Consider the following 13,096-nt stretch of genomic DNA (forward strand, 5'->3'; position numbering starts at 1 on the left):
AGGAGTTGTTGCAAAGCCAATCACAATGCATCTTGAGAGCCATCCTTGGGTTTGGAAAATCGGAGTGATCGACTCCTGGCTCCCAAAGCTTTGGGGGGCCACAGACTCTGCAGGAGGGCCATGCGCCAGACCGGAGGAGCCGGTGTGGATGCCGGGATCGACCAGAAACCTCGCAGACAATTGGTCACGCGTGCGGATGGGGTGGACGAGAGGGTGTGCCAGGCTGCTGTGTGCCTGGTGGGGCGGGGGTGGAGGGAGGGGCGTCCTGAGCACAGAGTGTGTCCCAAGAGACCCTGGGCAACTTCAGGGTCACCCTTCAGGTTCATGTGGCTGAAATCCACCCCTCTGTTTTTTCTTAGGCATGGTGCTTTCTGCTTCTGGTCACCGTCATGTAAGAAATAGCACCTTGCCTCCTTACATTTCAGTCCGTGCTAAGCCCTTGACGGGAAATCTGATTTCATTTGTGCACACTCGGTGAGGCAGACAGTCAGTATCCCCATTTCACAGATGAGGAAATTGAGGGTTCGAAGGCCCAGCGCTTGTGTAAGCTCACACAGTATGTGGCCGAGCTGATGCCTGGACCTCCTCCATCACAGATACCCTGAGCCAGCACCTCTTGCCCGAGCTGCATGCTGGAATAACCTGGGCCAGATTTCAAACGCGCTGTCCAGGCCCTTCCTCAGACCAACTGAGTCAGAATTAAGTCAACACTTTTATAGACCAGGAACCTGGAGCCCAGAGATAAGAGTGGTTTACCCAAAGGGGCACAGGGGTTTTGGGCTGAGCTGGGCCACAATCCAGGACCCGCCTACTAAGTGCCACTCACCTGCTCCTTAAACTAACTCCCTTCCCCTCCCCCAGGTCCGCCCCCAAGTGTCCACAGGTGCACGGACAGGTGCCTGCACTTGGCCCTCCCCACCCATACCACAGCACTCACCTCATCACGTGGATACATTCTGGCTCCTTGGTGAAGCTATAGGCATAGCCACTGGACGTGGTTCCAAAGTCAACGGCCACCACCACGAGAAATGTCTGCTGCTCCGAAACATTCGGGTCAGCGTCATTCTGCAGATACACCAAGTTAAGGTGTGGGGGTTGGGAGTGGCGGTGGCCCAGCCTGGCTTTCAGGAGGATACGCCGGGGTTGGGGGGGGGGGGTTGTGCCCAGTTGTGCCCCCCACTACAGACAGAATTCTGGCTCAAGTGTGCCGCACGGTGAGCCCTATGGAGAAGGCAGGCCAGCCTCAGCCCCCCACCCGGGTAGTTCAGGGAGGAATGGAGCTGTCCCTGAGTGGAGGGCCAAGCTGACAGGGTGAAGTCACTCGCCTAGAGCTTGCCCCCACCCCCTTTATCGACTGCTTATGACCATGACAAATTATGGAAGTTTCGCCATCCAGTCCGGAAGCCCAGGGGTTCCTTGACTGACACAATCTTCCCCTCACTGCCCTCCCCGAGTTCCTGTGCAGACCTCCAGACGCTGCCCGCCCAGAATATTCTCTGCCAGCTGTGGCCTGGGCACACCCCGGCGAGCACTCCATCTGCTCAGGTGTGCTGTGAGTGGGAATAAGGTTTTGCATGCCAGGGCCCCTCGCCATGTGATCCTGGCAAGTCCTGTCCCCTCGGGGACCAGAGACGTTCCTCAACATTAAGCAAGCGGGTCAGGCCACTCCAGCTTTCCAAAACATTTTTTTTTTTTTGAGCATGTAGACTTTTTTATATGTCCACAGAGCTCCACATTAGAAACCAATACATTTGGGATTTGAAGTATATTGTTTAGAGCAGGGGGTGATATCCCCACCCCTCTGCCCCTCTGGCCTCTCCCCACTGACCCCCATCCCCACATACCCCAAGGTGACCCTGAGCTCTTACAGGAGCCCTCAGGGTGCAGAGTTTGCAAACCTGCCATACGAGGGCCCAGCCATAGGTGGCCGGCTTCCCGGGTCCCCCAGGACCGAGGGAGTTCCAGGACGCTGAATAAGGTAAAATGCAGATGGTTCCAGGAAAACCAGGACAGGCTGGTACCCAGGAAGCTACCCCTCCCCTGGTTACTTTTCTCTGGTCGGCTACATGTGGGCCCCTTGAAGAGGTGCCTCACAATATCCATCTTTTCAGTGAGGGGTCAGGTGGGAGCAAATGCCCAGTCTCCAGCCCCCTCGCTGTTCAGGTCTTCTCTCTGGGGCCGGCTGTGCGAGAAGCAAGCCCAGCCACACGCGTGTGGACACGGCAGTGAACTGTAGCAACTGCATTTCACTGGAGCACCGGCCAGATGCGGCTGCTCCCTTCCGGAAGGACGCCTCACCACCTCTGGGCCCTCGATCTTTAAAGGGTTGCTCCCGCCCTGCCTGGTACCCACCCAGGCCAAGAGCTCCAGAAGCACCAGTCACACTATGGAAAGCCTTTCCAGGCCCAGGGTGGGGAAGGGGCTGGGTGGGCTCCCGAGGCTGGTACCAGGACAATGTAATCTCCACCCATGAATGTGAGGGGCTGCCCAGCAGCCTGTCTCGTGAGGGCACATCCAGAAACCAAAGATAATCAGCACATATCCCCACACATACATACGCATTTCTTACCACAATATGGGAAGGGGACAATGGCGTTATTCCCGTGTCCCCCAGACTCCGGGCCGGAGATGAATATGCAGACGTGGGGGCTGTTTCTGAAAGGAAAGACAAATGTGCTTAGAAGTGGCACGGGCTGACCCAGGGGGCAGAAGCGAGCTGCCTGGGTTTGCTGCTACAGATGCTACTGCCCCCCAGAAAGCCAGCTAACGTCGTAGGCCAGGCTGAACCCGGCCATGAACGCAGAGTGTCTGTTCCGGCACCCCCTCGTATGTGGTATTTAAAACTTGGCCAGATGAAACGTTCTTCTTCTCCCAGTGGCCACCAGGCCTCTCGCTGCGTGCCGCCCCCAACCCCCACTTAGCAGAGATCCTGTCCAATCCCCACGTGGCCTCAGCGCCAGGCTTGTGCCCTCTGAAGAACTGGTTCTTAAGCCAGGCACCATGACAGGCCAAACCTGCAGCCACCTGTGCAAACTTCTGTGTGCCATGTTTTTTGAAAGAGTATCCACAACCCTCAGGTTCCCTACCCAACCCCACAGACCAACAAGCCCCCTTATAGGAACATAGGACAGGACTGCAGCTTCCGGAAGGAACTTCCTTGCTTGGTGGACACGTCCCCTCCTCCCTCCCTCCAGCATGAGGCCGCATCACAACATGGGGAACTCATCTCTCTTCGGCGATACTGAAGGTCTTTGACATTCAATAAGAAAAACCACAGGGGCGCCCGGGTGGCTCAGTCGGTTAAGCAGCCGACTTCGGCTCAGGTCATGATCTCGCGGTTCATGAGTTTGAGCCCCGCGTCGGGCTCTGTGCTGACAGCTCGGAGCCTGGAGCCTGTTTCAGCTTCTGTGTCTCCCTCTCTCTCTGCCCCTGGCCTGCTCACGCTCTGTCTCTCTCTGTCTCTCAAAAATGAATAAACATTAACAAATTAAAAAAGAAAAAAGAAAAACCACAGCAGAATGACAGGTGGATCAGCATATCTAGACCCTGCACGTGGGGCCCCATAAGGTCAAACCAGAGAAGAGCCCAGAGCAAAGCAGACGAACGTCATTTTGTTGATTGCCCTGCTCCTCTCGCAATTATTCCGGTGCTGACGTTTGTCCTGACACCTTGCGAGAGCCCAGTGGCTCTCCCCCAGGAATGAGCACCCAGGGAGAAGTCACACTGTCCCCGCTGGAAGCCCCACACTGCTCTCCCTGCCCGCCACCGAGGACCCACAGGGCCAGCAGCGGAGCAGGGACAGTAGGCTCCCACCCTGGTGACAACGGCCGACCCTGAGCGCCTTCCAATACCAGGTGTTATCTGGGGTGCTCTGCGAATACTCCCCATCTAGCAGCACACAGCCTGATACCGGCAGGAAAAAAAAATGGGTACTTGGCTAAAACAATACTTGTGGTCAAGGAAACCCAGAGGGTGTGAGGTGTCTGACAGAGCCTAGATGCTTCTACGGGAGGACAGGCGTGGTTCCATCTGCTTCTGCTGCCAAGTCACTTGGGTTAATCCCACACACTCACTGATTTTTGGTTTTTTTCCTGCTTGGTGAGAGCTCAAATAGCATCACTACAGCAGGTGCCAAATGGGCTGAGGGAATAAAACGAATCATGCAAGAGTGAATGTGAGGCTTCAGATCTGCACAGCCACCTCCGCTCGCTGCAGGCATACGGTCCCCCTCCTCCTGAGGAGCCTCCAATTCCAACCCCTGGGAGACACGTGCAGAAGCCAGTAAGGACAGAGGCTGAAAGAGCTGGTGGGCGAAAGGGCTTCACCAGCCATTTCTCCAAAGAAGACAAATGGTCAAGAAGCGCGCGAAAAGATGCTTCGCATCACCGGTTCATGGAGACACGCGAATCCAAACCACCATGCGCTAACTGCTTCACGCCCACCAAGACGGCTGCGATAAAAAAAAGAAAAAAAAGAAAGGAATAACAAAGGTTGGCAAGAAACTGGGGCCCTTGTAGCTACCTGGGAGTGCAAAATGGTACAGCTGCTCCGGAAAACAGCATAGCGGATCCTCAAAAAGTCAAATATAGGAATTGCCGTATGACGCGGCAATCCTACTCCTGGGTGCCTACCCCAAAGATCTGAAAACAGGGGTTCAAGCTGGTATGTGCATGTTCACTGTGATGTTACTCACAATCGCCAGAAAGTGGAAACAAGCCAAGTACCCGTGAACAGATGAGTCAACAAAATGTGACATGGCCATGCCATGAAATATTATGCGGCTGTAAAAAGGAATGGAATTCTTGTACACGTTGTAACATGGATGGACCAAGAAAACACTGCGCCGAGTAAAATACACTGGATGCAAGAGGACAAATATTGTGTAATTCTACTTGCATGAAATATCTAGAGCAGGCAAGTTCATAGAAACAAACAGTAGATCGGAAGTTACCAGGGGTTGGCGGTGGGGGGGAGGAAGGAATGGGGAGTGCAGAGTTTCTATTTTGAGTGATGAGCAAGGTTTGAAAATAGTGGCGATGGTGGTTGCACAACACTGTGGATGCAATTAATTCCCTTGATGGGTACGCTTAAGAAATGTTAAAATGGCAAATTTTATGTTCTATGTACTTTATCACAATAAACATGTTCTCATTAAAAAAAAAAAAACAAATGCAACTTGCTCATCTTAGAAAGCAATTTCTGATTCCTGTTAGCACCCATGGGTTGGTGCTCTTGAAAAGAGAAGGGAGACATAAGCCAGGCTCCTGGCCCAGCCTGCGAAAGTCCACCTGCTCTGCTAATCTCCCGGCCAAGGGCACCCCCTTCCATAAAACAGGGGGGAACCCTGCCTCTGCGCCAGGGAGCCCAGCCAGATGGGCCTTCCCGCCTGTCGGCGAGAAGTCTGCCCTGCCCGTGGCCCCTTGGGCAGCCTACAGAGATGCCATCCAGCACTGGGAGCCACCTTCTCTCCACCTGCTACCTGCAAAGCCCGCGGCCATGTGTCCACATTTGCACAGAAGGTCTTAGAAGATACCAAATGTCTAATTGCCCAGCAAATCTGGTGTTGGCAATTAGCAAACAAGCTATTATCTACAGACAAACCATCCACCCCGCTGTCTGCTTGGTTCTAATTATCCCATCACTCAGCTCTTCCCAGCGCATGTCCCACTGACTTGCAAAAGAGCATGTGTTGGGCCACACGTTGAACACATGCCTTGGGCCCCCAGAGGACTCCAGGATACGTGAGGACAAGACACAAGGATTTTTTTGGTTCTCCCTGTCCCTCCCCCACCCAATTCCTTGCAGGTTACTCAGCCGGGCCTCAGGGCAATTGAATTTCATGGACTTTCTCCATCAGAAATGAAATCGCAGCTGTACCATGTGATGATGTAAAACTGATTTGCATAGAAGGCATGGAGAAGTAACATTTTTATAGATGCATCCATATCATGCACGCCCACGTCTATAGCTTTCAATAACCCAAACCAAAGATTATGCACCAGTTAAGGTGTACCAATCCAGCACAGGAGTACGCAAAGCCTGCAGTGACATTACTGTCTTATTTTTTAGGATGTCCAAGTGGTGCTCAAAAATTCGTGGGGAAAAGAATATGGAAAAGCCTACTGCAGGTCCTGAGGGGTATGGGGAATTTCCAGCGTGTTAATGATCTTAACCAAGCTGGAAAGCTCTTGTTCAATGGGTAAGTAATTAGGAATAAACAGAATGGGGTCAATGGAATATTATTTATTTTTTTTAATTTTTTTATTACATTTCTTGATCTTTGAGAGGCAGAGAAAGGCAGAGCATGAGTGGGGGAGGGGCGGGGGGGGGGGAGACACAGAATCTGAAGCAGGCTCCAGGCTCCGAGCTGTCAGGACAGAGCCCGACGTGGGGCTTGAACTCGCGAGCCATGAGATCATGACCTGAACCGAAGTCGGATGCACAACAGACTGAGCCACCCAGGTGCCCCAATGGAATATTATTGATCAATGGGTATGTGACAGATCTGAGATAAAAGTTGATATATGGAATATCTATATGCACAAGGCACCTGCTGAGCGTCCTGGCTACTGCTTATACATAGGCCATAATCCACAGCAGGAAACGCCAACCATCACTAATTATGGACCTGTTTGTGCTTCTCCATAAAGCCACAACAATAACACCTGCCCCGTGAATATGCCCACCTACATAATAGTCCAGCACGGTACACACAGAAGGCCTTGAGCCCACTGGGAACAGAAAAGCAAGGCAGAGCTAAATGGGGATTTTCAGAGTGCAGCCTTGGGGGGACAGAAAGGAAGCTGATGGAAACAGAATTGACACCCATCTGTGGAGGCAGGGAGAAGAAACTGGCAAACCAGAGATTAAAGAAGAATACTCCACCAGGAAGTGTCATCAAGGGCAGAGCTGAGGGACCTGAGACATTAAAGACACACTCCACCGTGGCAGCTACATTAAATAGACACTCGCAGTATCTTCCACTCCAAGCACTAAGTCACCCTGAAATGCGGTAACACAGAGGGAGTTGATGACTTCACATCACAGAATCAGCGAAACACTGAATACTGCAAGAATGCAGGCAATCAGCCACAGACCTATGGTAAGCTGAGGGCGAAGAGACCCTGAAGCTTTCCAGCAGAGCAAGAGAAGTTGCCGGGTTTCCTTTGCTATTAGTTTCAAACAATTTAATGTCACTTCTGTCTTGTGTATTTGCTATGCAATTTTTTTTTTTAGTTTGTGTGAATACAAAAATAAGTTGATAAGGGTGTTTCTAGGTTCACTCAAGCTGGGACTCATCTCCCAACACATTCTTCAACCAAGTCACTTTTAAGATAATGTTTATGGCAAAGAGGTATAGATAAAGAAATGAAAATATCTTTGCAGCAAAGTAGAGGCTATAAATAAGTTAAAGTATGGCTCAACCCACAAGTCTCCCGCCACAGGATTTTCCTAGAACCCCAAACCAGACAGTGGAAGAGAAACTAATCGAATTTACTAGGTTAATACTAATCACTTGCCTTAAGGGTGTGAGAATTAAGTCACAGATTTCATCGGGGTTCCTCCTATAAGATGCCAGACATGTAAAACTCAGACACATTTTTATTTGCTCCTGGCTCTAATGGCTTTAATCAAAGCAGATGTTCTTAAAATAAAAAATAGTCTGGATAAGAAAATGTCAAAGCCAGCCATAATTCATGAACTTGCTTGTCGTTTTTCCCTGCTGGAGACATTAGTCAGCAAATGGCCGTGAGCAGAATTGTAGACTTTCTGAGATACATAAAATCAATGCTGCTCCATAAATACAACATTAAAAAAAAAAAAAAGACAGAACCCTAGGGCTGACTTTATTCTATAAGGCTGTAGGCTCGTATGTGAAATGACAGGTGGTCTCAACAATGGTGACTCCCCAGCTTTTCCAAATAGACCTTCTTTCTAGTTTTCAGATTCATATATCTATCAAATGAATGTCAGTTTCAAGAGGATTTTTAAGGTCTAGTCCTTACAATTTACAAAATGCAATAAATATTTTCATTTCTTTCCCCTCCTAGCTGTGAGATAACAGGTATTTGCTGACAATTGCCTAAAACCGGGCTATTTGTAAAAAGCTCTCCCTTTCTCTCTCTCCTTATATGCCTTCCCTGCACTGTCATCTTTGAAAATTGATCAGCTCAAGGTCATGGGTAGGTGACGGAAAAAAATCTTTTAAGAAGGAAAATAAAAAAAAATTTATTACCCTATAACAGGCTCCATGGCTAGCTGAACTAATGCATTATTACTGTAAGCTGAACTTCCATTTCAGTAAATAATTTATGGGGTTTCTTTTTTAAATCACCATGGTTGATGTCCAGAGTAAATGGAAATTTTATTGGCATGAACTGGGAGACCCTCCTGGCTACAAAGAACACTGAGTGTAAAACAGCTGCTCTCCAAACACTAAATAATAATTATGGAAATGAGTATTTACAGTGGCAGAAACCACAACACTGGGCACAGCCGAGAGAAGCAGGCTACACCAGGCCCATCCTGACACTGGGCACATCCTCCAATTATCTACCCCTTGGGATGGTTTAGGAGATGAGGTGCCCCAGTGAGAGAGAACTGGAGGAACCGGATTTCCCCACAGGCAGTGAGCCCCCCAAGTCCCTGCGACCCCAGACCATGAGCAGGATGGTTCACATGCACATATGCATCTAGGTCACCACCGGGGGAGGTGAGGAAATCGTTCCTAGACCAACAGGTGTTCCTATTAACTTTCATGAATTATATCCAGCAACCTCACAGCCCTGACCCCTGGAACCTGACATTTGGAGGGGGCTCCATCAGATCACCCCCTACATGGTATTAAGATATTTCTGCTCACCTGGCTTCAGTTCCACAGACCTTGGGCTCATCTGAGCAGGGCCATGTTTCAATTCATCTCTGATTCTGCAGTTCTTTACATGTCACGGGCACTCAATATGTTGAGTAGGTGGATAGATGGATGGGTAGATGGGTGGGTGGATGGATGGATGGATGGATGGATGGATGGATAGATGGAGAAATGGGTGGGTGGATGGCTAGACAGATGAACAGTTGGGTGGATGGATGGATATATGGAGGTATAAAAGGATGGGTAGTTAGATGGATAGATGGATGGGTGGATGGAAGAGAATGTTTATACCCGTGGATGGATGTTTATATGTATGCCCATAAGTGGACTCAGTTACTATCCACAGATTTGGAGGGATACAGAGGTCTTTTCCAAATGAGGCATTGACCCCCCCTCCCCAAGTCATAATATTAATAATACATGTGTTGAGTTACTTCCAACAATGTGGAATCAGCTCTCAAAGCACCCGGACCTGCCTCTCTCCTCAGACGTTCCCTTTGGTCATTGGAACCACCATAGTTTCCAGATAGGTTTCCTAGACTTCTGCCTCCTGTCTTACTGCATTCCCATGCTGAGTCATTCCTGTGAGAGATTCTTAGCATCTTTCACATTCCCTTCCTCCTCTGCAGTCACAACCTTGGTCCAGATCCTGCTGACACTCACCAGGGCTCCCGCCCAGCATCTCTCAGACTCCCTGCTCCAGGTCTGCCCCTTCAAAGTCATGCTCCCCTACAGGCAGAGCCATCCGGTCAAACTGAGGTCTGCCCATAGAACTCCACCACTGTCAGGTTCTTCAATTCCCAGACTCCACAAGATGGAAGTCTAGCACACTGCCGGCACCGGGCCCTTGGAAGTCTACCCCACCTCCCTCTGTGGCCTCTCCTCCTTCCATCCCCCCACCCCCTTCCCAGCCATATCAAACCTTGTCACAGAGCCTGGATTATCTGTGCTTGGTCCTGCCTCCATACTGTGCCCAGAGGACACCCTACTTCTGCAGTATCCTCCAAAAGTCAGCCCCCTCTGTTTGAGGGAGGAGAGTCTTCCTAGCGTTCTCAGCCAGGAGGAGAAAGGAACTTGTTCATCGGAACCTGGAGACCAACTGACAAAACCCGGACTGCTACGGGACAAGTGTCAGGTTTCTCCAAGAAGCGAATTACAAGGCAAACATACAGGAAAAGAGGGGAAACCTACAGATCAGAGAATCTCAGACTCGTGCATCAGAATCACCAAGAATGCTTGTCAAACAGATGGCCGGCCCGACCCCCGCCCCAAAGTTTCCACTCTGACAGGTCTGGGACAGCTAAGAACTTGCACTTCTAATGAGTTTCACATCAACCTGATCAGCCTCAGAGACTGACTCCCATAGCTTAAAAGATGCTTAAGAGACATAGTAACTCCAGACACTGCAATGCGTGAACCTTTATTGGATCATGATTCAAACGAACAACAACAAAAAAGAGCAAGTAGAGGGAACAGACACATCACCAGCTCGGGCTGCGGGGCCAAGGGGCATGTCTCCTCAGAACCAAGACAGCTTAGGAACAGGAACAGCAAAGCCAGAGTTGGCTCTGTTGTTCACAGGAGAGCATTTGTAAGGGACACGAACGACTCCCGAGGGCGATACAGAATATGCGTAAGCGGGCGGCTGGAGAATGCAGAGGCACGTTGGCTCACCTCCCTCTGGACACACCTTCTCCCTCCGTGAAGTGGGGCTCCTCAGGGCCTCTATCACTACGTTTCGATAAACAAAGGACATAATTCAGGAGAAACCCTCTGAAATAACAGCCGCCACTTGCCATCTGCTGAATTCCTTAATGGGGTCATACGTGCATGTACAGTTTCGACTCTAGGCTCTTGTATGAGTTTGTTCAAACTCACATTATTCATTGGAAATTATTAGAAATGAACAGACCCAGAAACCTATCAGGAAAGCCATCACGTTACTCACGGGATGTGAATTTCATGCCAAGCTAAGAGCTTTATAGGTGTAGCTCATGAAACCCTGCTGTGCGAGTGGGGGCTGTGAGGCACTGTCATTATTCCCATTCCGAGGATGAGAAAAGTAAGGCCCAGAACGCTAAGGAGCCCACACTGTCAGGATGCCACGCAGCTCGACAGAGCTCTTCAGCTCTTACCCTGCCTGCCTGCACTACGCCCGATGTCAGGTCTCCGACAGGTGTCACTGCTCACGACAGGTGAAGCTACAAGGGAGATGTTAACATAAATCCCCATTTCACCGGTGAGCAGACAGTGAGGGGGAGGTCAGGAAGTCACGATCACAGGGCACTTCCGAGCCCTAGCTGGCGAGCTCTGCCTCCAGGCTCAGAAGACTGTGGGGCTCATGCTTCCTTGGGCTCTGAGGCCCGACAGTGCTCTCCATTTTTGAAAGCCGTTTATTCTTCCAATCCAAAGATCACGGCGTGGGAGGGGCTGCTGACAATGCGGAAGTTAAACGTACAAGCTCAGGGTCAGGAAAGCTTGAGTTCAAATCCTAGTATGGCCACTCCCAAATGCACGATGTTGGGTGAGCTACTTAATTTCTCAAGAGCCTCAGTTTTCTCTCCTGGAAACTGGGGGGTGGGGGGTTCATGATGATGGCGATATATTTTATAGGGTCGCTACAAGGACGAAATGAAATAATCCCCATAAGCCCCGGTGCATGACAAGCATTCAATAAATTATAGATGTCATTTATTATCACTACCATCATCATCATCATCATCATCAAATAGGTCCAATTGCTGTTGAGTAACGGGCCATGTGCCTCCACCAGGGGACAGGCGAGCGCCCACATACGCAACGCACAAAGTCAGCGAACACTTTTGCTTCCAGTGGTGTCTCTCCAGGCTTGTTAATCAAGGATAAAAAGACCCACCGGACAGACGCTCGGCACATGGAAGCTTCAGGAAACCTCTTAGTGATGGGAAACAGTGCTGGTGCTGCCACAGGTGAGAGACTGTGTGGCCCCGGCTTCATTGCTCAGCCCATCTGCTCCCCCCAGGGGCACTTTCAGAAGGATGGGGGAGAATCTGGGAAGCCACATGCCCCACTCCCATCAGGGAATTCAATGCGAGTTTTCCTGTTCTCCACGATGAAGCACATTTCAAAACTGAACAGGTAAATGAAGAAGCTCTCCCACCCCAAGGAAAAGATTCCACGTGCCTGGGCCCCCGGAAGACCCCGGATTAGACTTCCCCAAGTTCTATCATGAACAGCCTTGGGACAGCTCAGTCTGCAGAGGCCACAGCACAGGGGTGCCGACTGCACCAAAGGGAAAGACAGAGGCAGTGCCATTCTGGCCCGTTGGTCTCACACCGAGTGGAATATCTCCCCTCCTAAGCATTCACCATCTGTGCCTGGGGAGGGGGAAGGGAGGGGGGAGACTGGGAGGTGAGGGTGGGGGGAGACAGACAGCTGGCTCTCCCCGCCCCCCCTTCAGCTGAACCTTTGTCCATCTTCAGGCAGGAAGGGCTGCCCTTAGCGCATGTGCGCCCCCAGCTGGGGAACCTGAGCACAAACTTCCCATGCTCTGCCAGTGCCCTGAGAGCTGAGGCTTATGCTCATACATTACAGACCCCTCTGAAGAGCGCCTTAATAGAAGAGACAGTTTGCACGCTGCACAAAGGCACCTGCCTTGGGGGAGGGATGTCTCCCAAGCAGGGCTGCACCCATCCGTAGGTAGGGGTGCCATGTTCTTACCACAAAGGTGCCATCCCAAGCCATGAAATGAAGGGCTTTTTCCAATTTTCACACCCAGAGCAGATCTTTTACTAATTCATCTCAAAGTACTATAAAAGTACTTAATAGTCAAACAAGAAAGGAAATACCTCATAAGGTACTGAGCTCCCCATCACGAGAGGGGTTCAAGCTAAGGTCAAGAACCACTTACTAGCAGAAGAATAACAAAGGGTCAAAAAACTGGGAGCGCGTAGGAATAGACTGTATAGATTCACGCATGCCCTCACTATCCATCAGGAGCTAAGAAGCTGTGTTGCAGTGTGGTTAAGTGGGGGGGCGGGGGGGGGGGACTGGTCTAAATCACAGCTGGGTTACTTACTGGTCTTGGTGGAGCCAGCTGTGTCCACCCAAAATCCATTTCTCTCTTCTTAACTAACCCCCAATTCTACATGACTAGCCAGGGGGTGGAGGAATGGGGACCTTTCCCCAGCCCCAGGGTCGATCCTGAGTAATCTAAATCAATCATGGCAAACCTCTTCCCCTTGC

The 13,096-nt window shown here is 50.6% G+C and overlaps 1 protein-coding gene across 1 annotated transcript in view; it reads right to left on the reverse strand.

Annotated features, from left to right (window-relative positions):
- Positions 1-13,096, reverse strand: part of HSPA12A (heat shock protein family A (Hsp70) member 12A) — a 69,573-nt gene that overhangs the window by 33,045 nt on the left and 23,432 nt on the right. The window contains exon 3 of the mRNA XM_047072440.1: positions 938-1,179. Coding sequence (XP_046928396.1) covers positions 938-1,179 — 242 coding nt within the window. The remainder of the gene's footprint in view (positions 1-937; positions 1,180-13,096) is intronic.

Source organism: Lynx rufus, unplaced genomic scaffold, assembly GCF_022079265.1.
Source record: "Lynx rufus isolate CCGP_SWC_20201006 ecotype Redwood Valley unplaced genomic scaffold, mLynRuf1.p SCAF_11, whole genome shotgun sequence".
NCBI lineage: Eukaryota > Metazoa > Chordata > Mammalia > Carnivora > Felidae > Lynx > Lynx rufus.